General features: G+C 45.4%; 2 protein-coding genes across 2 annotated transcripts in view; both read right to left on the minus strand.

Annotated features, from left to right (window-relative positions):
* CENPC (centromere protein C) overlaps positions 1 to 1855 on the minus strand; it is a 60194-nt gene extending 58339 nt beyond the window's left edge. The window contains exon 1 of the mRNA XM_063125795.1: positions 1764 to 1855. Coding sequence (XP_062981865.1) covers positions 1764 to 1855 — 92 coding nt within the window. The remainder of the gene's footprint in view (positions 1 to 1763) is intronic.
* A 7042-nt stretch (positions 1856 to 8897) lies between these two features.
* Positions 8898 to 23501, minus strand: part of UBA6 (ubiquitin like modifier activating enzyme 6) — a 79326-nt gene continuing 64722 nt past the window's right edge. The window contains exons 29-33 of the mRNA XM_063131403.1: positions 23285 to 23478; positions 21839 to 21966; positions 17864 to 17951; positions 12916 to 13010; positions 8898 to 12010 (exon numbers count right to left, since the gene is read on the minus strand). Of these exons, the coding sequence (XP_062987473.1) occupies positions 11875 to 12010; positions 12916 to 13010; positions 17864 to 17951; positions 21839 to 21966; positions 23285 to 23478 (641 nt within the window). The 3' untranslated portion in view covers positions 8898 to 11874. The remainder of the gene's footprint in view (positions 12011 to 12915; positions 13011 to 17863; positions 17952 to 21838; positions 21967 to 23284; positions 23479 to 23501) is intronic.

The following is a 23501-nucleotide window of genomic DNA, read 5'->3' on the forward strand; positions in this document are numbered from 1 at the left end:
CGGCGTACATAATCCTTCTCCTCTCCATTTTATCCTCACAACAACAACCCTGTGAGGTACAGAATCATAGAATAGCAGAGTTGGAAGGGCCATCGAGTCCAACCCCCTGCTCAATGCAGGAATCCACCCTAAAGCATCCCCAACAGATGGTAGGTTGGGCTGAGAGTCTGTGATTGGCCCAAAGTCACACAGTGGGTTTCCATAGCCAAATGGGGACTAGAACCTGGATCTCCTGACTCCCAGTCCAACACTTTAGCCGCTACACCACACTGGCTCTTCATTGGAAGGAGCACAATTGCAGGCTTTCCCACCACTGCTGCACCCGCCCATGCGAGCACTAACACCTCTAGTCCAGGGGTGCCTGGGAGCATCAGCACCCCCTCTTGGAAGGGTAGATTTTTAAAAAAGTGGGACTGGTTCGCATTTACAACTAAGCTGTGGAGGAACGGGGTGCTCCCTCCCTACTGGGATTTCCACCCCCTTTATTTCTTTTTTCTTCTTAACAAGGCTCCACAGAGGTGCAGAGCCTTCCTCCAAGCTAAAAAAAACCAGGGTAAGTACCCGGCTTTTTTAGAGCGGAGCTTTGGGGCTTTGCCCCTGGATTGCATCAGAGTGGCGGCTGCGTCATGTAGATCACCTGCCGCCACTCCGAAGCAATCCAGGTGCAAAGCGCCCACGTGGACAAGCCCTATGACTCAACAGCAGAACGTCATCTTCCTCCTACTAAGCAGCAGCAGTAAATGCAACAGTTTCGTTCTAACCTCCGAGTTACTTCGTGTGAAAGACGCACATTAGTTCAATAGTAATTTGGCAGTGCAATTCCTATGCGTTTGTGTAAAAGTGCAACATCTCTGCAACCAAGTCAGCCGGCACAGGGCAAGGCTTGTGCATGCATCCAAGCACTGGATTTGAAATGGGAAGAAGCAATTCGGAGAGACCGGCCGTCGCTGCAAACTTGAGGGTTAGTTTGCTTGGCTGGAAGTTCAAATCAGGTTCAGCGTACAGGGCTGACAATCATTTCTCAACTCCAGCTTTTCCACCACCGCTCCTGCAAATAGCAATATGGGGGTAATGGACTGAACCAGCGACTACTTTTGTTTTAGGGGGAAATGGGAGAGGCGGTGCTGGCCGATCTCCGCTAGAGTAACATACTGGTTTGTAAATAGTTTACAAATTATTTGTAAATTGTGTAATATGAGGTTGGCGTAGTACAAACATTGTAAGAAATGCAGGTTGCTTACCTGTAACCGTAGTTCTTCTAGTGGTCATCTGTGCATTCACACACTATGGGCTTCTGCGCCTGCGCAGGGCCAGTGCCGGGAACTTCAATAGCTGAGTATGACTTTTGGCGGGATCCCCGCCCACCATCCTACTGCACATGTCCAGGGGGTCCCGCCATGCTCCTCAGTTCCTTGAGACCGCGGTCAATAGAACCAAGGATAGCTATACATATATGTATATGTGCATACCGCATAATAATGTGTATGCATATAAATTTATGTTGATACAGTAATATGCGGCTAGACAGACATGCATGTCTATAATATGTTCAAGTAGGATGAACAAATACATGTATGTGTGACAGGTGTCACATTATAATGCAGTATACCTCAAGCCTGAACGAGACAAGAGGGGATGGTGGGTGGGTTGTGTGAATGCACAGATGACCACTAGAAGAACTACGGTTACAGGTAAGCAACCTGCATTTCTTCTGCGTGGTCTCTGTGCATCACACACTATGGGCGAATAGCAAGCTGACTTACCGGAGGAGGGTAGTCTCGTTGGTCGCGTTGATGTTACAGGAGTGATGATAAGACAGCTCTACCGAAACTGGAATCAGCTCTGGCTCTGACATCTAGTCGGTAGTGTCTGATGAAAGTAGAAGGCTTTGACCAAGTGGCTTCTACAAAGTTCTTGTACTGGAACTCCTCTGGAAAAAGCCATAGAGGTGGCCATGCCTCTAGTAGAGTGCGCTGTTAGGTGGTTAGGCACAGGAAAATTTTGGAGTTGGTATGCGAGCCGAATTGTCTGGGTGATCCATACTGCAAGCCTTTGTGATGATATAGGTGAGCCTTGGTTTGGCTTACCATACGCTACAAATAGGCGAGGGGTGGTTCTGAATGGCTTGGTCCGAGATTTGTAAAACGCAAGGGCTCGGCGGACATTGAGACAATGCAAAGTTGTTTCTAGTGGAGAAGAAGGCTGTTTGAAGAAAGTAGGGAGAATGATATCCTGGTTGAGATGGAAAGATGTCACAACCTTAGGAAGGAATTTTAGATCTGGACGAAGCGTGACTTTGTCAGGGTGGAAAGACAGATACGGTGCGTCGACTCGAAGGGCTGTAAGTTCAGAGGCCCGATGGGCGGACGTGATAGCCACGAGGAAAGCAACTTTCATCGAGAGGAGGCGCATGCTGATGGATGCTAAAGGTTCGAAAGGTTTTGCCGTTAGAGCTTTTAAGACGACCGACAGGCTCCATTGTGGAGTGATGTGTCTTATTGGAGGAAATAAATTTTTTGCACCTTTCAGGAATTGTTTGATGAGAGGGTGAGTGAAAACAGAATGTCCTTGGATTGGAGGATGTACAGCGGATAGGGCTGCTAGATGTACTCTGAGTGAAGAATTTTTAAGACCTGAATCCACAAGATGTTTAAGGAAGAGGAGGACATCCCTGATAGAACAGTTCTGGGGGTCAAATTTGTGTTGCATTGCAAAGGATCTAAATCGGCGACGTTTGGCCCGATAGGCTTTACGGGTCAATGGTTTCCTTGCTGAACGTAATATGTGTTGTATTTGGGAGGGGGGGGAATGTCTAACGATGATTGTCGATTTTCCATGCAGTTAGTCGAAGTGTTTGGAGATCTGGGTGGTGAATGTGCCCGTTGTTCATTGTGATGAGGTTCGGTATCGTGGGCAGGCGGATGTAGGTCTGGTTCGACATGGAGAGAAGGGGAGCGAACCAGGACTGGCGAGGCCACCAGGGGGCTATGAGAATTGCCGTCATTGGCTCCGTCCGCAGCCTGGCAATAACAGTGTTGAGGAGCGGAAAGGGTGGGAATATGTAGGCAAAGGTGTGTGCCCATTGAATCTGAAAGGCATCTCCGAGAGAGGATTTTCCGTGCCCAGCTCTGGAGCAGAAGAGTCGGCACAGTGTTGGTGTGAGAGGCGAAGAGATCTATGGATGGAGTTCCCCATCGGCGAAACAGTTGGAGGAGGATGGTCTGGGAGAGTTCCCATTCGTGAGTCGGGGAGAAGGTGCGACTGAGGGTGTCCGCAACCTGATTGGATTTCCCCGCAATGTGGATGGCCGTTATCGAAATGTTCTTGGGAATTGCCCAATTGAAGATGTTGAGTGTTATGTTGAGGAGTATGGTGGAGCGTGTCCCTCCTTGTTTGTTGAGATACCACACGACTGAGGTGTTGTCGGATAGGATCAGGACGTGCTTGTGTTGGATGTTCAGCTCGAAAGCGATGATCATTTTGTATACAGCTAAGAGTTCGAGGGCATTGATGTGTAGTTTGCGCTCGTTGGTGGACCACCGGCCTTGGGTGTTGAAGTGATTGGTGTGGGCGCCCCAACCGAGGTTGGACGCATCGGTCGTAATTGTGATGTCTGGTTGAGGTCGTCGAAAGGGCATGCCTTGATGGAGATTGTGTGGTTGAGTCCACCAGAGTAGAGAGGAATGAATGTCTGGTGGAATGATGAGGCGGGTACGACGTGGATCGGTTGTGCCATTGTAGGAGCGTATGAGGTACGCTTGGAGCGGGCGCATTCGTAGGCACGCCCACTGTACGACATATACGGTGGATGCCATGAGGCCGAGGAGGCGTTGGACTGCCCAGACCGTTGAAGAAGGTTGACGGCGAATTGCGTGTGTTTGAGCGATGAGGGTTAGTAGTCGTTTTTGAAGTAAATATGCTGTGGAGGTTACTGAGTCTATGTCGACCCCGATAAAGGAGATGCGTTGGGAGGGAAAGAGGTTTGACTTTTCGTTGTTGACACAGAGGCCTAGAGAGGCAAGGAGGTCGAGGGTGTATGTGGTGTCTCGACGGGTTGTTGAGGGGGATGGAGCCGTCAAAAGCCAGTCGTCGAGATAAGGAAAGACTGTAATTCCTTGGGTGCGAAGATGTGCACATACCGGTGCCACACATTTTGTGAATACCCTTGGGGCAGATGAGAGTCCGAAGGGAAGAACTGTAAACTGAAAGACGTCGGCCCCGATGGCGAAACGGAGGAGTTTGTGATGGGACGGGTGGATAGCAATGTGAAAATACGCATCCCTTAGATCGATGGAAGTGAACCAGTAGTTTTCCTGGAGAAGGGGAAGGATGCAAGCCAATGTGATCATTCTGAATTTTCTTGGTTGAATGTATGTGTTGAGATTTCTGAGGTCCAAAATCGGACGTAGTCCGCCGTCGGCTTTTGGTACGGTAAAGTATCGGGAAAAGAATCCTCAGGTGATGTCGGTAGAGACTTTGCGGATGGCTCCTTTGCTGAGGAGGAGGCGCGATTTGTCTATGAGAGGTTGTTACGGGGAAGTAATTTTATGGTACCGAGAGGTGGAATGTCTTGGAGTTCGAGGCGGTAACCTGTTAAGATTATGGTGAGAACCCAGGTGTCGTTTGTTATGTTGGACCAGGCGTGGTAGAATGGTTTTAGTCTGGAGCCGAAGATTGGTACTATTGGAGGAGAGTGGTTGTCAAAGACGACGTTTGGGAAAGGTATCCGATTTCGGATGGGGCTGACGGAATCGTGGAGAAGGTATTTGTCGTTTGGGTTGGTTGAATTGCTGCTGGTAGCGATTGAATTTGTCATGATGTTGTTGTTGGTGTTGGTGTTGATACCTCGATGAAAAGGAGGTTTGTGGGCGGTGCCACTTCCTTTTATAACATGGAAGGAAAGAGGGTTGAGAAATTCCCATTTTCCATGCCGTAAGGCGAGCCTTTTGAATGGTATCCATCGCTTCGTCGGTGGTGGAATTGAATAGCCCTTCCCTGTCGAACGGAAGGTCTTCGATTCTCGAGCAGGTTTCAGGGGTCAGACCGGCAGCACGAAGCCAAGCATGGCGACGGAGGGCGACGGAACCAATCATAGACTTGGAGGCGCAGTCGGTCAAATGACGAGAAGCGTTGAGTTGGAGACGGGAAATTTTAGCTGCCTCGGTGTGAAAAAGTTGGGCGAGTTCTCTTTGGTCACCCTGAAGGTGTAATGTCAGAGAGGCCATTTTGTCCCAGAGAAATATCTGGTAGCGAGCCATAAGGGTGGTATAGTTGGCTACCTTAATAGTAAGAGCCACAGAGGAATATAACCGTCTGCCTATTATGTCGAGTCGACGAGATTCCTTGTCGGAAGGCGTAGTGTGGGTTTTAGTGGAGCGACCTTGTGAGGATTCAACAATGACGGAGTTAGGCTTAGGGTGGCTAAAGAGAAAAGAGGCGTCTTTCTCCTGCACCCTATAGAGACTCTCGAGTCGTCTAGATGTGGTACCGAGAGTGGTTGGTGTCTTCCAGGACTGTCGAGCAATATGCAGAAGTCTCGGGAAGAGCGGTATTGACACCGGAGACGTACTATCTGGATAAGCAGAGTCAAAAATAGGGTCAGAAATGTCATTGGATGGTTGCTGGGCATCTATGCCTAGGGATTGGGCCATGCGAAGGATCTGTTCTGTAAAATGGTCAGTGTCATCGGAAGGAGATGCGTGTTCCGTTGTGTCGACGGCGTCAGTTGGTGATGGTACTGATCTCGGTACCGATACAACCGAAGATGAATCTGATCGATAGTCATTGTCAGAAGGAGAGGGCGATCTACATCGATCATGGCGTCGTTGCTGTATTTGCAGGGAACGTTGTAGCGATGCAAATCTCGGAGGTACTGGTGGAGGTGGTGGAGATTGCGTGCGCGGAACTGGTCGTTCATGGTATGGAGAACGGTGGTATGCCGCGGTGAACTCTTGGTCTCGACGGCGATCAGGTTCTCGGTCTCGACGACGATACGAGTCGCGAGGTCCTAGCATGGACCAATTGGAATCGGAGTCCCAGTCACGTAGTGGTGAGCGTGATCTGTAAGAAGGAGGGCGAATGGCTGCTTGGGTCGAAACTTGTTGCTCGGAAGGTTGTTGTGGAACTGGTTGTGCCAATGGAATGCCTCTAGACGATAACGGGGAGTCCCGGAGTTCACCCTCTGACATTGGTGCCGTAGGCAACGGTACCGAGGGGAGGGGCGGTGATGTTGGTGGCGGTGGAGGCGGCAGTACCGACGGTATCAGTTGTGCCTGCGGAGTTGGAGGGCGAGATGGAGGACACGGTTCCTTCTCTCGGCGAGGTTTTTTCTTTTGCCTTCCGTTGTCCGCCTTATGATCCCTTGCCCTTTTTGAGAGCTTTTTAGCTGCTACAAGGGTATGGGATTTTTTGCCCATAGGTGCCCGTTGTTCCATGATGGGAGATAGGGGCAGGGCAGTCGATGTCGAGGCCTGCGGAATTGGTTCATGAACCGATTCAAGGGCCTTTTTCCAAAGTAGAGCCTTCAGTCAATCAGCTCTATTTCATCGAGACTGTTTGGATAGCTTCATGCAGCACGAACAGGCTTCAACGATGTGCGACTCGCCCAAACATAAGAGGCACAAGGAGTGTCCATCAGAAAGAGGGACCTTTCCATTACAGGAAAGGCATCTTTTAAACAGGCCTTTGTTAGAGTCCGACATTAGAATGGAAAACGAAAGTAAAGACTAACGAAGAGTAACAGTGTTTTTGTTGTTGTTGTTGTTGTTTTAGGAAGAATAAAGGAGAAAAAAGGAGAAAAGGGAGAGAGGAAGGATAGAATACGGATAAAGGTAAGAATCTCAGCTAATATTCTCTTTAAAGACGAGCGAAGCTCCGGACGTGCTGGTAGCAGCGCGGTCGAAAGAGAACTGAGGAGCATGGCGGGACCCCCTGGACATGTGCAGTAGGATGGTGGGCGGGGATCCCACCAAAAGTCATACTCAGCTATTGAAGTTCCCGACACTGGTCTTGCACAGGCGCAGAAGCCCATAGTGTGTGATGCACAGAGACCACGCAGAAGAACTAACGTAACTCCGTGCCTCCGCAATCCAGATCTAAATTTCTCGAGACTTTCTAGGTACAGCTCTCTTCCGCCCTACGAAGACCCTTCTCTAAAACGGTGAGTTTATGTACATGTAACTACTATCTCTATGGATTTGTGCAAAATGGTGGGGCCAGAACACCCTTCATTGCGCTATTTTCTTTCCAGTGTGTGGAGCATTGAATGCTCTTAAGAGGCCTAAACGCACAACGGTTGAGGTTGTAGTTCTGCACGCATCAGTTTAGGAATAAAGTCCATTGGACTCAATAGGTAAACATACATAGAACCCGGTTATATGTCTGGGACCTTTTAGACTAGCAGACTAGTTTACAACGGGACTTGCTAGGTCTGGTTACAAGTTTATCCTTGTCGACCATAAATTCACAAAGTTTGAGAGGGATTAAAATTTGTGTTCTTTTCGAGATGAAATTACGTTTAACAAGAATAGGGGACTTGTTATATGATATAGTAACTGCTGAAGCGAAGTCACTTCACACAAGGCTGGATCTTAATTAACAAATACACCCCCCCCAGGGCTAACTGCCATCTTTATCCTGTGGGGAAAAAGATGCGAGGGAGACTGGAGTAGGCAGGGACCTTCAGTTCGATACCCCCCCCCCCCACAGGGCTAACATCTTCACCCTGTGGGGAAGAAGAAGGAGCTGTTGCTTTACCCCTCCATTGGGAGATGAGAGGATGGAGCAGGGCCTTCCCACCAGCCTAAACAGTCTCCTTAATTTCTTTTTATTTTCTCCCTCTTCCCTCCCCATCCATTTTTCCTTGTGTGTCATGTGTTTTTTAGAATGTAAGCCTGAGGGTAGGGACTGTCTTCTTTATTGATAAATTGTAAGCCGCTCCGAGAGCCTTTTGGCTCAGGGGTGGGATAAAAAACACTCTAAATAAATAAATAAGAAATACCATGTTTCAAAAATGGGGCCAAGGGATGGTCTCCTGCATGTGTTAAGGCACTACTTTTAGATTTTTCCGTGTTGCTTCCTAAGAAGGGAAAGGCATTTTGCATATACTCCAAAGAATTTAATCCCTTAGATCCTTTAAAAGCTTAAATTGATTATGCTCAGGAAGAGGCACCAACAGAAAAGCTTCCGTCTGAAGGTGAATGGGACTGCTACTACACAGCTACTTTTCCATCAACACACTTGACAGCCCTTGATGACATCTCAGCCTTTTGGTCTACACACCAAGCACAAGGATTTCTCCTCCTAAACCATTCTTGGGCTTCTGTGAGAGATATTCCATTCTGTGTGTGCATATGTGTGGTGCAATAATAGCATCCCTCTACCTGCAGTCCCATGGGTGGGGAAGGTACATTCCTGAAGTACAAGCCAAATAAAAATATAGATTTCTCCCTACCACAAACTAACTTCAGTTCAAAGTGGCAGACAGGCTTCATTTCTCTCCTTGACCAGGGCATGGGAGGTAAGGCAGGAAGAACAAATCATTAAAGGGTTTTTGTGAACTCAAGGCAGGATTGCTGAGCTGGGTAGCCCCTACCATTAGTATCCTACTAATACAGTACCAAAACCCGAGAGATGGCATTTTTCCTAATGTGATTACTGCCTTTGCCCTGGCACCTTGGGAGAGCAATGTTTCTCCTAATGGGTGGTGGGATTTGTGTGTGTTTTTTAGAATGTCTGACAGGGTCAACCCATGGTTCTATTCCTGCATATGTACATGTGTGGTTGTATCACTAAACACCAGGGGATAGTCTCAGTTTTACATACTTCCTTAACATGACGTATCTGGTTCTCTCCATGAACCATTAGTAATAAAAGAACTAATTACAAAGCCATGCACATTTTATGTTTTCAAATTATTTAATATGAAAAAGACAAAAAGCAGCTCTCATAACTGCTTTGGCTATACATCATATTGTGTACACAAATAAAAACCACTCCTTCAAATGTATTGAAATAAATTCAGAGATAAACTGGAAGTATAGAGTCCTTGTATATGTTTTCTCTTTAAACTGAAAGCACTCTTTATTTGAGATCACCTAGGTGAGCAGAATAATCCTCAAGATAAAACGAAGTGACTGCACAACAGGTAGGGAGATTTTGTGTTGATTCTGCCCCCTGTTCTGTAGGTTTCTATACTGTAAGGTCTGTAAGGAAGACTTGCTGGGAAAGGTTCTTCAGTTTCAAGCCCACTGATGTATGACATCAAATGCAGTTTTGCAAATGCAAAGACAGTCTCGTTGCTACTCTTGAACGCTGATTAGTAACTGTGAAGGGGGAAAATGCTAGCATGATCACACCTAGATGGTTTTAAAAAATCATTACATCCCACTGGAAGTTAGTAACAGCAATCCTTGTTTTATTACTACCCAGCCTCTAAACCTTTTGAGCTCACTGTTCACTTTGTCCAAAACTATTTAAAACAAAAAGATATACCCACCTCAGTCAAAAATGTAATTTGATATCTATGCCAGCACGGCAACATATACCATATCTACCCCACACATACCTATCCCCACGCACATTGCTTTTTTTTAAAAAAAAAAAAGTTAAATTAATCAGCCAGTAATCAAAATGAATTCCATTAAACTATAACAAATTGTAAACTATATTTAGGAAAATACAACACCACTTGTGAAGAGTTATTACATTTTAAGACTAACTCCCAAATATTGGAATAACTTTGACATGGGTTGCAGCTCAGAGAATAAGTACATCTTTGGTGCTCAAGTGCCTACAGAAACAGGAAAACAGACAAGTTGTATGTCATCATAATCTGCATAATAACACAAAAGTTTGAAAACATAATATAATCACATCTCTCTTGACAAAGTACTTTAGGAACATAGTTTGAACCCATGAGGCTTTCTTAAAGAGCTAAACATGTTGAAAGCAGACCTGACATCTCTGGTATGGGGTGTGTATGTGTGTGTGTGTGTGTGTGTGTATAGTAAGGCAATCATTTACCCACCTACATACATGAGGAAGCAAAAATGGTTCAATGATGCTTCTGTAGCGCTTCACCAACTACTACTGTCAAAGTTATTTCTCCCCTCCCAGTATACTTTATATTGGACTACTTAAAATTGAGATATCTATAAGCTGTTTTGTAATTACTCATTACAGCTTAAACATATTTCTACCAAGATGCATTACAGAATATCACATGAAGAGAAGAAAGAGCATGTTGTTTTAAAAGAAACGGCCTATACAAAAACCACAAGAAGACATAACCCAACATAGAGTTGAGCACATTGTTTAAGCATGCTGAGGTCCATGTCTGATTATGGCCACAGGGGACCAGTTCGCACAATCACCATGGGCGAAATATCTGATGGTGGCTCATTTAAACTGCAGTGCTGGGCAGTTTTTCCGAATCACGCATCCCAGCTTGGTGTGTCATCTAAATCCAGATGGCATGCTCTGATGGAAGAGAAAAACAACCTTCAACCCATGGGATGCTGTTGGAATATTTGAAGGTTGTTTCCTCATCCAACAAGCCATTCCACCTGGGTTTGGACAATATGACAAGCTATGCCCCAGCAGGCGATTAGGCCAACGGCACCCAGAATACATCACAGCTTAAGCCACCATTGCTTCTTTAACCCACGGTGAATGTGCGAACCAGGTCAGTATCTGTGAAACCTTCTAAATCTACATTCTACCAAGGGTGTTATGTAAAATTAAATACCACCACTGGCAGAGAAACATCACTGATGGTAAACTTCACCGTCTTAGAGATGTAAAACTGTATTTAAACCCGAATCTGCCCTAATTCTGTAAGAATGGGGCAGGTATGTGTCCAATTTTAACAACAAAAGAGGTGCTAAATTCTCTTCCCACCAGAGGCTTACTTTCCCACAGTAGAATGAGGGATTTGCAGGGAGGGAAATAGAGATAGTGGGTGGATCAGCTATGTTCCCCTTTTGCTGTTAATACAACCAAATCTTCTTCTTTCTATGTGATTGAAGCAGATCAAGGTTTACAAATACACTGTACTGCCAGGCATGTCCTACTTTGGCCCTATGGAGGACACATACCATTATCATAAACTTTAATGTTTAAGAAGAACGTGGCAGCTGACATGTTTGAAGGAAAGATATGACAGCTGACACATTTCAGCCAAAAGCTAAAGCGACCAAGGTATTACTCAGAATATCCAATTTCTTTTGTATGAAAAAGCAGCCATGGAAACCTAAGTTGCATTTCCTTCACGTTGTATGGGTTCCGATATAACAGAAAAGACAAACTTTTCAGAAAAACAAAAACCACAGCTTTATAGAGCTCAGCTTCCTCTTGCTGTGATTCTACTCTAAAGCAACACTTAATCTGCTTTAGAAGAGAACAAACACGAAGATGAATCATTTTATCGTAGCGGATCATTAGGATCAACTGGTTTAGGCCTAAGATACAGAGGGGGGAAATAGCAAAAAAAGAAAAATAAACGAAATCAGTCTGATGATGATGTCTGGCAGTTTCTCCAAATCTTAATTGCCACCTTTTGTTAATGCTCAGCTTCCGCAGTGCAGATTTTCTGTTTGCCATTCTGGTTTTCCCACAGAGATTAACAAAAGTGTGTTTTCTTCAAAAGGAACCATACTTTCCAGCAAGCTTCAAGTCCTCCTTATGTACAGATAGCTATGAAATGCTAGACAGATAAATTACAAATCCAATTTGTTAGAGAGCTTCTTGGAACAGGTCACTGACTTCCACTGTTTCTGAATTAAGGCTTCACCAAGTATATAGTACCATATATATATATATATATTTAAAGGATAGTGCCCCACTCCTTTCATGTGGTCCTGCTACTGGTAACAGTCAGTTATTTTCATGGGCAAAATAGTATCTAACTGGTGGTCCTGGCAAGTCTTCTTCACCATCTGTTTCTGGAGCAAATGATACCGTGAGGTCCACATATTTCTTATTGGCTGCTGGTTTCACAAGTTTCTGCATCCTACAAGACAGCATTCAAATATTAAGAAGCCACAAACACACCATAAAAGAATCAAGTTTCCCTGGAGGAGCAGAAACAAATTCAAGACACATTTTTTAAAGATGCAGGCAATGTTGGATCAGGAAAGCCTTCTAATATAAGAAACTATGGACGTGTAGGGATATAACCAGGCCCAATTTGGAAAGGTGTTAATTAATAAAAAAATACTTTTAAAAGCAGAAGTTCTCCAGTGGACATAGAATGGAATTCTTAATCCTTAGAATTGCCTTGCCAATCTGGAAAGAGACTGACTTCTCTTTGGAGAAGTCCTCATTGACTTCTCTGAGGAAGGACTAACTTTATTTCCCAGACCACCCCTGCCTCTTGACAGGGAAATGGGTCTGTGTTCCTAAGGGATTTTATTTTGGTTGTATGCTCTTATTATGAATTGTGGGGCTAAGAAGAATGGTTATTTGGGGAGGACACCGTTAGTTAGTTAGGTTTTCACTTCTTGCTTTGTTCTGTGTTTTTTGCTTGTTCATTAGTTTGTGAATGGCTAGACAATTTCAAGCTATCCTTTCCTTCCAGTCCTCCTCTCATCTAGGCCCCCCATGTAGCCATGCCAGCAACCCACTGGATCTTAGGGTGCTGTTGCAGAGAATACCAGGTTGGTGAACAGGAAGACATGTGGTATCTAGGATTTGATCCTCAAGGAACAAGCTAATGTGGCATACATCACAGAGGCCTCGACAGAATCCTGTTATCTGTAACACGCTGCATATCACAGTGTGCATACATACTGCATCCCAACCTCAGGTTGAAAAAGAAATCTTCCATCATAACCAGGGATAAAAAGGGACCTTTTTATCAGAAATCTCAAAAACCCACCTGGATTTTATCCGAGTTGCTACTTAGTTAATACTTACGTCAGCTTTAATCTTTTGACATGCCCTGGCATGACAGGAACATATAGCATTTTAACTCCCTGAACCACCATAGTTGGCTCAATTCCATATTTTTCCTGTAACACACAAATGCAAAAATACTTTGAACGAAGGAGAAAGTTTGGTTCAGTGTGATCATTTTCACTTGACATATACTTTGCACCCTTTTAGCATGCAGATGTTCTTTAAATAGGCTATGCAACATGAACCTCAATTGACAAGGTGGATTACAACTTGAAAAGCAATAAATATTAAGTTCTCCAGGTTGGTGTGCGGAAGGCATCCCACAATGGGTTAACTCCCCCTATCGCCCAGGAAAAGCAGAGACTCACATGACTGAGTTTTAAGCCCTCTATTGGTCTGAAGCTCCTCCTAGCCAGTTCGTCCCTGCTTTTCGCCCAGGACAGAGCTACTTCTCATCTCCTCCTATCTCAAGCCTATACTTATCTCTATTTCTAACACTTTTTAAACTTCTTACCTCTTTGACTTTCTTTCTTATAACCAGCCTTTATTTTTTCATCCTCTCTTACCAAAAAACAAACGAACAAAAACCCTTTTCTGCTTCTTTTTCTCTGCCGCTTGCCTATCATTCTCTATGACCCCTCCGGCAAAGAAAACCATTTCGAAGCCTCAAAAGATAAAGAAAACAACGACTCATGTGAGAGTTGTTAGGAAGCCATCAGCAGGCAAAAGGATGACCTGCCAGAACGGTCAAGGAGATAACCAGTTTGCGGGCTTAGGCTGCCTACTGAGTCTCCCAGCCAGGGAGCATCAAAGAGATCACCAGCGCTGAGTCTCTTACACACCAGGAACGGTGCGATCCCGGCCTCAAAAGATGCAGCTGAGACTGAGGGAGTCGGGGGCTCAGCACCCCACCCTCTCCACTCAGAACAAGAGGAGGAAGCAACGGAGCAGCTGGATGCTCCAACAGCATCAAGGGTGAGATCAAATCCATTTTTTCTCCCCCACGTGGATGTTTCCTGCCAAATAAAACGGGCGGCCATTCTGAGTTGCAGTTTCGATTCCAACTTGCAAAGGGAAGCCCCTCCTCCTTCCACCTCCTCCATTGCTCAGACACAGAATAATGAGATAGCCCCAACGCCTATCCTAAGCGTGGCTCAAATAGATAAATCTGTTTTAGCACAGATCACTAAGGCAGTACTGGATAATCTGTCTGACCATTTGTTAGACAAGCAAACCTTGAGATCAAGCCGTTCTGCAAAACGCACCAGAGGCTTGCACACTTCTGAGTCTTCCTCCTCTCCTCCTCCACAATTAGAAAACAAAAATAAAAACAATGATAAAACAAAAAACAAAAATAAGGCTTTCAGGTCAAAACAGCCCAATTCTTCCCATAGTCTGCACTCATCAGCAGGCTCCGGGGACGACTCTCCAGACCCACACTCCATAGCCAAAGGTCGTTCTAACAAATCCAAGACCCCCTTGGCTGAGCCCCACCATGACAGTGATTCCTCCATAATGTCACTGCAGTTCTCCAGGTTGGTGTGGTGGAAGCCCCTCCCTCCTTCCACCTCCTCCATTGCTCAGCCACATCCCCCACATCACAATCCGCCACCAAGAATCACATCATATCTACCGCCATACAGCATCTACTTCAAATAGGAGCGATAGAACCAGTACCATCCATAGAAAAATACGAAGGTATTTATTCCATCTTATTTCTAGAAGCCAAAAAGGGCAAAGGCTGGGGACCAATTCTGGACCTCAAGCATCTGAACAGGTTTGTCAAATACCGAAAATTCCGTATGGAGACATTGCAAACCATCAAAGAAGCCCTTCACAAAGCAGAATATTTTGACTTCCATAGACCTCACAGAGGCATATCTGCATATTCCCATCTCACTACCTCACAGAAAATTCCTACGCTTCACGTACCAGAACTATCATTACCAGTACAAAGCAGTTCCATTTGGCCTATCCTCAGCACCCCGCATCTTCACCAAGATCATGGTGACACTAATAGCTCATCTCTGGCTAAAGGGCGTGCATATTTATCCATATTTGGACGACCTTCTTATCCGTTCTGTTTCCAGTCAGAAAGCCTCGCAGGATCTACAGACAACTGTCGAGTGCCTAGAAAGACACGGCTTTGTCATAAACAGAAAAAAGAGCCATCTCACACCCACCCAGGTCCTCCCTCATCTAGGAGCACTCATCGACACCTCCAAGGGTTTAATATTCCTCTCCCCAGAGAGAATAGTCAAGCTTCAAGACCGCTCAAGGGCAATTCATCGGCAAAGAATAACCAACTTAATGGATGCTGCTCATGTTCTGGGTTTAATGATCTCATGCCTCGGCATTCTCCCATAGTCCAGGCTGCATTCTCGCCCCCTTCAGTGGTTCCTATTGCCCTTCCAAGCTCAAATAGCAAGGAGGGATCGCCTCCCAATACTTCTCCCTCTGCACGTCAGAGACTCCCTCATGTGGTGGCAAGACCTCCAAAATCTGCAGGTGGGCAGTCCCTTCCAGGAGCCTCAGAGGATCTTACTGACAACAGATGCCAGCCTCAAAGGGTGGGGAGCCCACTGCAACTCTCTCCTGGCCCAAGGAAAATGGAATGCAGAGGAAAAATGCCACAGCATCAACCGGCTGGAGCTCAGGGCAGTACACCTGGGTCTAAAAGCATTCTCACACCATCTGCAACATTCTCATGTCCTAGTCAGAACGGACAACACAACAACACAAGCCCACATAACACGTCAAGGGGGTTCCAAATCCCTCTCCTTACACCTGGAGGCCCAGAGCATGCTATTATGGGCCGAACAGAACTTAGCCTCCATATCAGCCCAACACATCAAAGGGACCCTGAACCATACAGCAGACTATCTGAGTCGGCAACAAATAGACCCAGGGGAATGGAGCCTACATCCAGCAGTCTTCCAGAGAATCATACACCATTTCGGCCCACTAACGCTGGACCTGTTTGCATCCAGGCACAACCACAAGCTGCCAAGATTTCTCTCCAGATTCCAGTCTTAAGGAGCCGAAGGGATAGATGCACTATATATCAACTGGCCGAAAGAGAGGCTCTACGCATTCCCTCCAATCCCCCTCTGAGCCAGAGTTCTACAAAAAATCAGAAAGCAACAAGCCACTGTAGTCTTAGTAGCCCCCTCCTGGCCCCGACGCCCCTGGTTCTCCGAGATTCTAGCCCTAGCAGTGCAAGGTCCATGGTTCCTGCCCCAGATCTCAGATCTCTTGTCTCAGGGACCAGTACTGCACCCAGACCCAAATTGGCTCAAACTAGCCGCCTGGCTGCTGAGAGGTCCATCTACTTAACTCTGGGTTATTCTGAGGATGTCATATCCACCCTGCTAGCATCCCGCAAGGACTCCACCACCAGAATTTACGAAACAACCTGGAAGTCCTTCTGCAGGTGGAGTGAAAGGGAGAAGCTTATTCCACGGGCAACAGGTGTCAAGGAACTCCTAGCCTTTCTCCAACAAGGCCTTCAGATGGGTTTAAAACCGGGTACCCTGCGCAGGCAAACGTCAGCCCTGTCATCAGTCCTTTCCAGGCCTGGTAGGCAGCCACTAAGTTCACACCCTCACATCAAAAGATTCCTCCGTGGAGCAGCACTCAAGAGTCCTCCCATTGTCCATAGGTTTCCTTCCTGGAGCCTACATGTTGTACTTTCTGCATTGACTAAACCTCCCTTCGAACCAATTGCCTCTATCCCACTAAGCATTTTGTCACAAAAAGTTCTTTTCCTTGTGGCCATAACATCTGCTCGCAGAATCTCAGAGTTATCTGCCATCTCAATCAGAAAGGGCCTCATCACCTTCCATAAGGATTCTGTTGTCCTTCGAACAGACCCGACCTTTATCCCTAAGGTCAACACGCTATTCCATAGGTCACAGGAGCTTATTCTGCCATCTTTCTGTCCTAACCCTTCTCATCCACAGGAGAAGGCCTGGCACAAGCTGGATGTCCGCAGAGCCATTAAAGTTTACTTAAAAAGGACAGAGTCCTTTCGAAAATCTGATTCACTGTTTGTTTCCTTTCGCCCTGTGGCTATGGGCAAGAAGGTTACCAGATCTACCCTAGCTAGGTGGTTAAAAGCATGTATTTTTTTGGCCTATGAGGCCTCATGCCTCCCCAAGCCATTAGGAGTCACAGCTCACTCCACTAGAGCAGCAGCCACATCAGCCGCCTTAAGTACTAATGCCCCTCTGGCAGAAATCTGCAAGGCGGCCACCTGGACAAGTCCTAATTCCTTCATAAGACATTACAAAATAGACACATATGCCTCAGCGGATGCCTCCTTTGGCAGGGGAGTCCTCCAGCAGGTTGTAGGACTACAATAGACTCGGCTTAAGATTTTCCCACCCAGATAAGGGGTTTTAGCTTTTGCATATCCCATTGTGGGATGCCTTCCTCACACCAACCTGGAGAACGGAACATTGGTACTTACCAAGAAGATTCCTTCTGGGTTGGTGTGCAGAAGGCATCCCAACCACACCCTGAAACACCACCGAGTCGATCAGGCCACTTGTCTCTGCATTTAGCCGGCCAGACCTTTTCCTAAGGATCCTCAAAGGTTTGTACTCTCAGATTGATTTCTAAGTACTTACTAATAAGTTATCTGTTCCTCTGTGGTTCTTCCTTACCTATGATACAAAGAGATGCTTCCTTTCTCAATTTCTGAGCTTTAGCCATGGACGGAACTGGCTAGGAGGAGCTTCAGACCAATAGAGGGCTTAAAACTCAGTCATGTGAGTCCCTGCTTTTCCTGGGCGATAGGGGGAGTTAACCCATTGTGGGATGCCTTCCGCACACCAACCCAGAAGGAACCTTCTCGGTAAGTACCAATGTTCCGATCTCTACAACTCATTGCAATCTGACAGAATAAATAGCAACAATATGTTCTCCAACGGTCTCTACTGTATATTTAGTACAAATATCTTACTTTAACAGCGTTTATGAAGTCCAAGAGCGTGAAGTCATCTTTCCCATAAACAGTCCATCTATCCCAGATCGTAAAAGATATCCCATTTCTGTCACAGAATAAGAATGGAAAAGGTTTTTGTATCAAAAACATGTTGCTGTAACACAATTTTCAATATTTGATGCCATCAATCATTTAGAATGTAGGTAGCTGATAAATGGAGTGCAGTGGGGCTTCCAAATACCAAATATAGCAAAGGTGGGAATGCTGCCTGTGAATTCCCATTCTCGGGGGTGGCAGGTGACCTGCCTGAAGCCAAAAGGAGGTACAAGCCCAGATGTCATAGAATCATAGAATAGTAGAACTGCAAGGAGCCTATAAGGCCATTGAGTCCAACCCCCTGCTCAATGCAGGAATCCACCTTAAAGCATGCCTGACAGATTGCTGTCCAGTTGCCTCTTGAATGCTTCTAGTGTGGGAGAGCCCACGACCTCCCTAGGTAATTGGTTCCATTGTCGTACTGCTCTAACAGTGAGGAAGTTTTTCCTGATGTCCAGCCAAAATCTGGCTTCCTGTAACTTGAGCCCATTAGTCCGTGTCCTGCACTCTGGGATGAACGACAAGAGATCCTGGCCCTCTGTGTGACAACCTTTCAAGTATTTGAAGAGTGCTATCATGTCTCCCTCCAGGCTAAACATGTCCAGTTCTTTCAGTCTCGCCTCATAGAGCTTTGTTTCAAGACACCTGATTATCCTCATTGCCTTCCTCTGAACCCCCTCTAGCTTGTCTGTAACCTTCTTGAAGTGTGGTGCCCAGAACTGCACACAATACTCATTGTGAGGTCTAACCAGTGCTGAATAGAGGGGAACCAGCACCTCATGTGAATTAGAAGCTATACTTCCATTAATGCATCCCAAAACAGCATTTGCTTTTTTTTGTAGCCACATCACATTGTTGGCTCATATTCAGCTTGTGATCTACTACAATTCCAAGATCCTTCTCACTTGTAGTATTGCTGATCCAAGTGTCCCCCATCTTGTAACTGTGCATTGGGTTTCTTTTTTCTAGGTGTAGAACTTGGCATTCCTATTAAATTTAATTCTGTTGTTTTCAGCCCAGCGCTCCAGACTATCAAGATCACTTTGAAGTTTGTTTCTGTCTTCCAGGGTATTAGCTATCCCACCCAATTTTGTGTCATCTGCAAATTTGATAAGAAATTAGGTGTTCCTTGACCATTTGTTTTCAATCTCAAACTCCAATCCTTCAACTTCAGCTTGTACTTCACTTTTGCCAGGGCGTGGGGGGTGGTAATCATAGACCCGCATTTGGGAGCAGACTGAGCCAAAGCAGGAATTGAGTACTTCGGCCTTTTCTCTGTTATCTGTTATCAATTTGCCATCCTCATTAAGCAGTTGAACCACCATTTCTTTCCCATCTTTTACTATGCACATACTTTGAGGAAGCTTTTTTGTTGCTTTTAGCATTTCTCGCTAGCCTCAGCCTTCCTATATGTGTCCGTTTTTTGTTTTCAGGTCATCTCTAAGCTTTTTGTGGAACTACATTGGTTTTTTTTCTGTTGTCTTCTCTTTTCCTTGTTGGAATTGTTTGTAATTGTGCCTTTAAAATTTCCTTTTTAAAAAACTTCCACCCACCTTGGACTCCTTTTCTCATTAGGGTCACTTGCCATGGGACCTTACTTATCATAGTTCTGAGGTTATTAAAATCAGCGTTTCTAAAATCCAGAGTACCCGTATGGCTGCACTCAGCTTTTGCTTCCTTTAAAATCAAGAACTCAAGTATGACGTGGTCACTTTCCCCCAGAGTTCCTGTAACTGCCACTTTATCCACTAAGTCATCCTGACTTGTCAGTATCAAATCAAGAATAATCGATCCTCTTTTTCTTTCTTCCATTTTCTGTAGGAGAAAGTTATCAGCCACACATGTCAGAAATTTCTTGGAAGGGCCAAGAAATTTGTCTTGGCAGAATTTGTCTCCCAACAGATATCGGGGTAATTGAAGGTCCCCAATCACTACTACATCACACTTCCTTGAAACACTGGCAATTTGCTTTTCAAAAGTTGCATCCTCGTCTTCTTCTTGAATGGATGGTCAGTAGTAGACTCCGACTATCATGCTTCTTTTATTCCTTGCTCCATTTATTTTAATCCAGATTCTCTCGATGGGGCTCCCAGGCTCATCCTCCTATATTTCTGTGCAGGGATAAGCATCTTTAACATATAGTGTGACACCACCTCCCTTTCTATTTCTTCTGTTCTTTTTGAATAAATTATACCCTTCAATTGCTGTATTCCACTCATGGGAGTCATCTCACCGAGCTTCAGTTATACCTATCAAGTCATATTTGCCTTCATGTATTAAGAGTTCAAGTTCGTTCTGTTTGTGTCCCATACTCTGGGCATTAGTATATAGACATCGAAGACCATGAGCTCCATAGCCTGGTCTCATTCCTACATTGTTGTGAGCACTATTTTGGGGCGCTATTGGAGCTATTCTCTCTGTTATGGTGCATAAGTCTTCCTCCATTGTTGCCTCCAAGTTTACGTCTCTCCCCACACAGGATTCAGTATAAAGCCCTCCTAATGAGGTTCTTCATGCTGTGGCCAAACACATTTTCCCATCCCTTGTGAGGTGCAACCCGTCCCTTGACAGCAGTCCATCTTCCAGGTAGCGTAGCCCCCGCTCTGAGAATCTGAATCTCTCACGTCGGCACCACCTTCGTAGCTAGTCGGTCATTTGGAGTATTTTTCTTTCCCTTTCTATTCCTCTTTCAAGAACTGGGAGGATGGATGAGAAAACTATCTGGGCCCCAAAGTTCTTGAGTTTACTTTCCAAAGCTTCAAAGTCTGACATGATTTCTTTGTAGCTTCACTTTGTAGTACTATTTGTTCCCACATGGATGAGAAGAAAAGGATATGTGTCAGTGGGTTAAGTTACATCTCTAAACTGTCCTCCAGGGAGACAGCATACCTGGAGAGTCTAGGGTCTTTGTAACATACTTGAATTTCAATCCCACACAGCAGAAATTCTACCACAACGACTACTCTTCTCTTATTATTGTAGGCCTTGGTATTGTCGCCTTTGCTCGACTGGCCTTCTGCCTCTTGCTCACTGTTGCACGGGGTCCCCTGTAATTCTTCCTCTGCAGACTGTCCTTCACTCTCATCTTCCAGTGCCTGAAAGCGGTTACATAGCTCTAATGCTTCCACTAGTGCAGAGTGTCTTCTAGTTATTCTGCTCCTAACTGTTACCCTTCTCCAGGGACTTTCCTCTTCATTGCCTTTCCTCGCCTCAGCATTTCCCGCTTCTGCTTCAACTTGCTGTTGCTCATCCACCTCTTGTGCTTCTCTCTGCTGTCGAAGTTCCACCGTTCTGTCTAAGAACTCCTCGTCTTCTCTTATTCCTTGGAGGGTGGACACTCATCACTCAGGTACACTCACTTTTTCTTCCAACAGTGCAACCAGCTTGATCTCAAGCAGGAACACAAACATTGCACACATCTTGCAGGTCACCACCACTAGAGAATCCTTTCCATCCATCGTCCCTTTTCGTTTCTGCCCTTCTGAAATAGTCTGTGCTTTGTCCTGCCCTCCCTGAAGGTTAACAACAGAGTCCCGTACTGTGTGTGTGTGTTTTACAGGAACACAATTTTTTGTTAGGGACCTCCCCCGCTAAACTCTTGTTTGCTCTCCCTGTCCTTTCACTCTGATCACTCATTCTCTCGGAGTTTGCTGCCTTATGGACCTTCTAGTCCAGCTGGGGCAGCTCCCTCTGCTCTGCTAGGAGTCAGGAAACAACTGCCTCCAACCTGCCACCTCAGGAGAATGAACAAAGAGGCAGTGAACATTTCTTAAAACGTGTCCAACTGTTTAGTTATATTACAATGTATATAAAGGCTCTGGAGTTCCTTGGGACAATACGTACAACATGAACTGCTTAGATTGTCACAATTTTAATCCCTTCATTCACGCTATTTACCTTATTTCTGTTTTTCTCACTTCAGCCGTTTCTGTGAAGACCATTATTGGAATGGCCAAGTTGAAAAAGCAGTTCTTATACGCTTGAAAAGGGTAGCCACCCACTACTTTGATCAATTCCAAAGCAACCTAGGGGAGGGGAGGAAACGTAAAAGTTGTAAAAACATTGAAATACCTCACCACAAGCATACAGCTACAGGAGCTTTAGCATATTCTGATCAGTACAATATGCAATGTGAACAACAGGCCCAAAAAGACTTGGGGGTCAGCTTGTGGAAAGGAATCAGATAACCAAATTTCAGTGTGTCTTAGGAGACCCCTTAATTCAGGGGCAGGCTACGTGTACTGCACAAGCCCCTTGGTCATTTTTATGGGCCCCACCATGTTCCCTTTCCACCACCAAATTTGCCGTTGCCGATTCAGCAGTGGGGATGGGAGGGCAAGGGCCCCTGTGGACGGCAAGGAGGCAATGCAGCTACCAGAATTTGCCCACCCCTGACTTAATTCATACACAATTATAAAGGAGTAAGTGCTCCCCAGAGAAATCTGTAGCAAACATTTCCAGTCCCCCTGGCAAGAGGACACAAGTGCTGAGTTTCCAGTAGATCTTTCCTTTCACACAGGGGTGCATAACCTGAGGTCCCCCCACAAGTTAGCCTTGCCCCCTCACTGCTGCCCAATTCTCCCCACTACCTGTACTCTCCACTCAGATTGCTCTTTTCCCGATGCTGCTAGCATCAAGGAAAGAATGATTTGTTTCAAGATTGCTGGGGGAGGGGTGAAGAGAAGGCACTCTACTCTTTCCTCCAAAGATCCACATACCAATTGCTGGAATTTGCGCATGTGCGTATATGTGCCTCTGCAGCCCCCAAGCCAGCATCAAATGTGTCCCCAAGGCTGAAAAGTTGTGCCGCCTGTACACATAGGGCCATTTCACACATCAGCTTCCTAGCCAAAAGCCACTTCTATGTAGAATTCAGCTGAAAGTCAGTCAGAAGTGATGGTCCCATATGGGTATAAATTGTGTGTACACACAATGTGGAAATTATTAGTATACATGTATGCAATTATTTATTATATTTCTAACTTTTATACTACAGTAACAAAGAGATGGCTTGCCATCATGAAAGAGGACTGGCACCTACTTTTCCCAATTACTGTTTCAAAACTTATCCCAGACTGTATTGGATATGTTTAACACGGCTTCATAAATGTCTTTTGCCTCCTCTTTTCTACCGAAAATACATTACTTTACCAGAGGAAAAACAGGACCAAAAATTAAAAGGGAAAGGCTTCCTTGTCCTGTGATGAGTCAGGGAAATTTAACTAATAGAAAGAGTATCTCCTTCTGTTTAGACACCTTTGACTAATCTAGTCCTAACAGAGAGGCTAGCATATAAAGTACTTTTATGTTCAAGTCAGGAAAAGTGCATTCTCACTCACTCACCAAACCAGACACAGCTGCTGTAGAAGTTGCAATCGCAGGAATAATCTTTCCAGCAATGCGTTTTGTTTTGAATCGATCTGCTGGTTCAATATTATACATTTTTGCTCGCAAATTGGAAGCCGCTGTTATGAAATCTATGTGGCCATTACTGTCATCATCCTTTTCAAAACTCAGTTCCTTCATTTGTAGGTCATCTGTTCAGGAACAAAAGTTACTG

This window comes from Elgaria multicarinata, chromosome 1 (assembly GCF_023053635.1).
Source record: "Elgaria multicarinata webbii isolate HBS135686 ecotype San Diego chromosome 1, rElgMul1.1.pri, whole genome shotgun sequence".
In the NCBI taxonomy this organism is placed as follows: domain Eukaryota; kingdom Metazoa; phylum Chordata; class Lepidosauria; order Squamata; family Anguidae; genus Elgaria; species Elgaria multicarinata.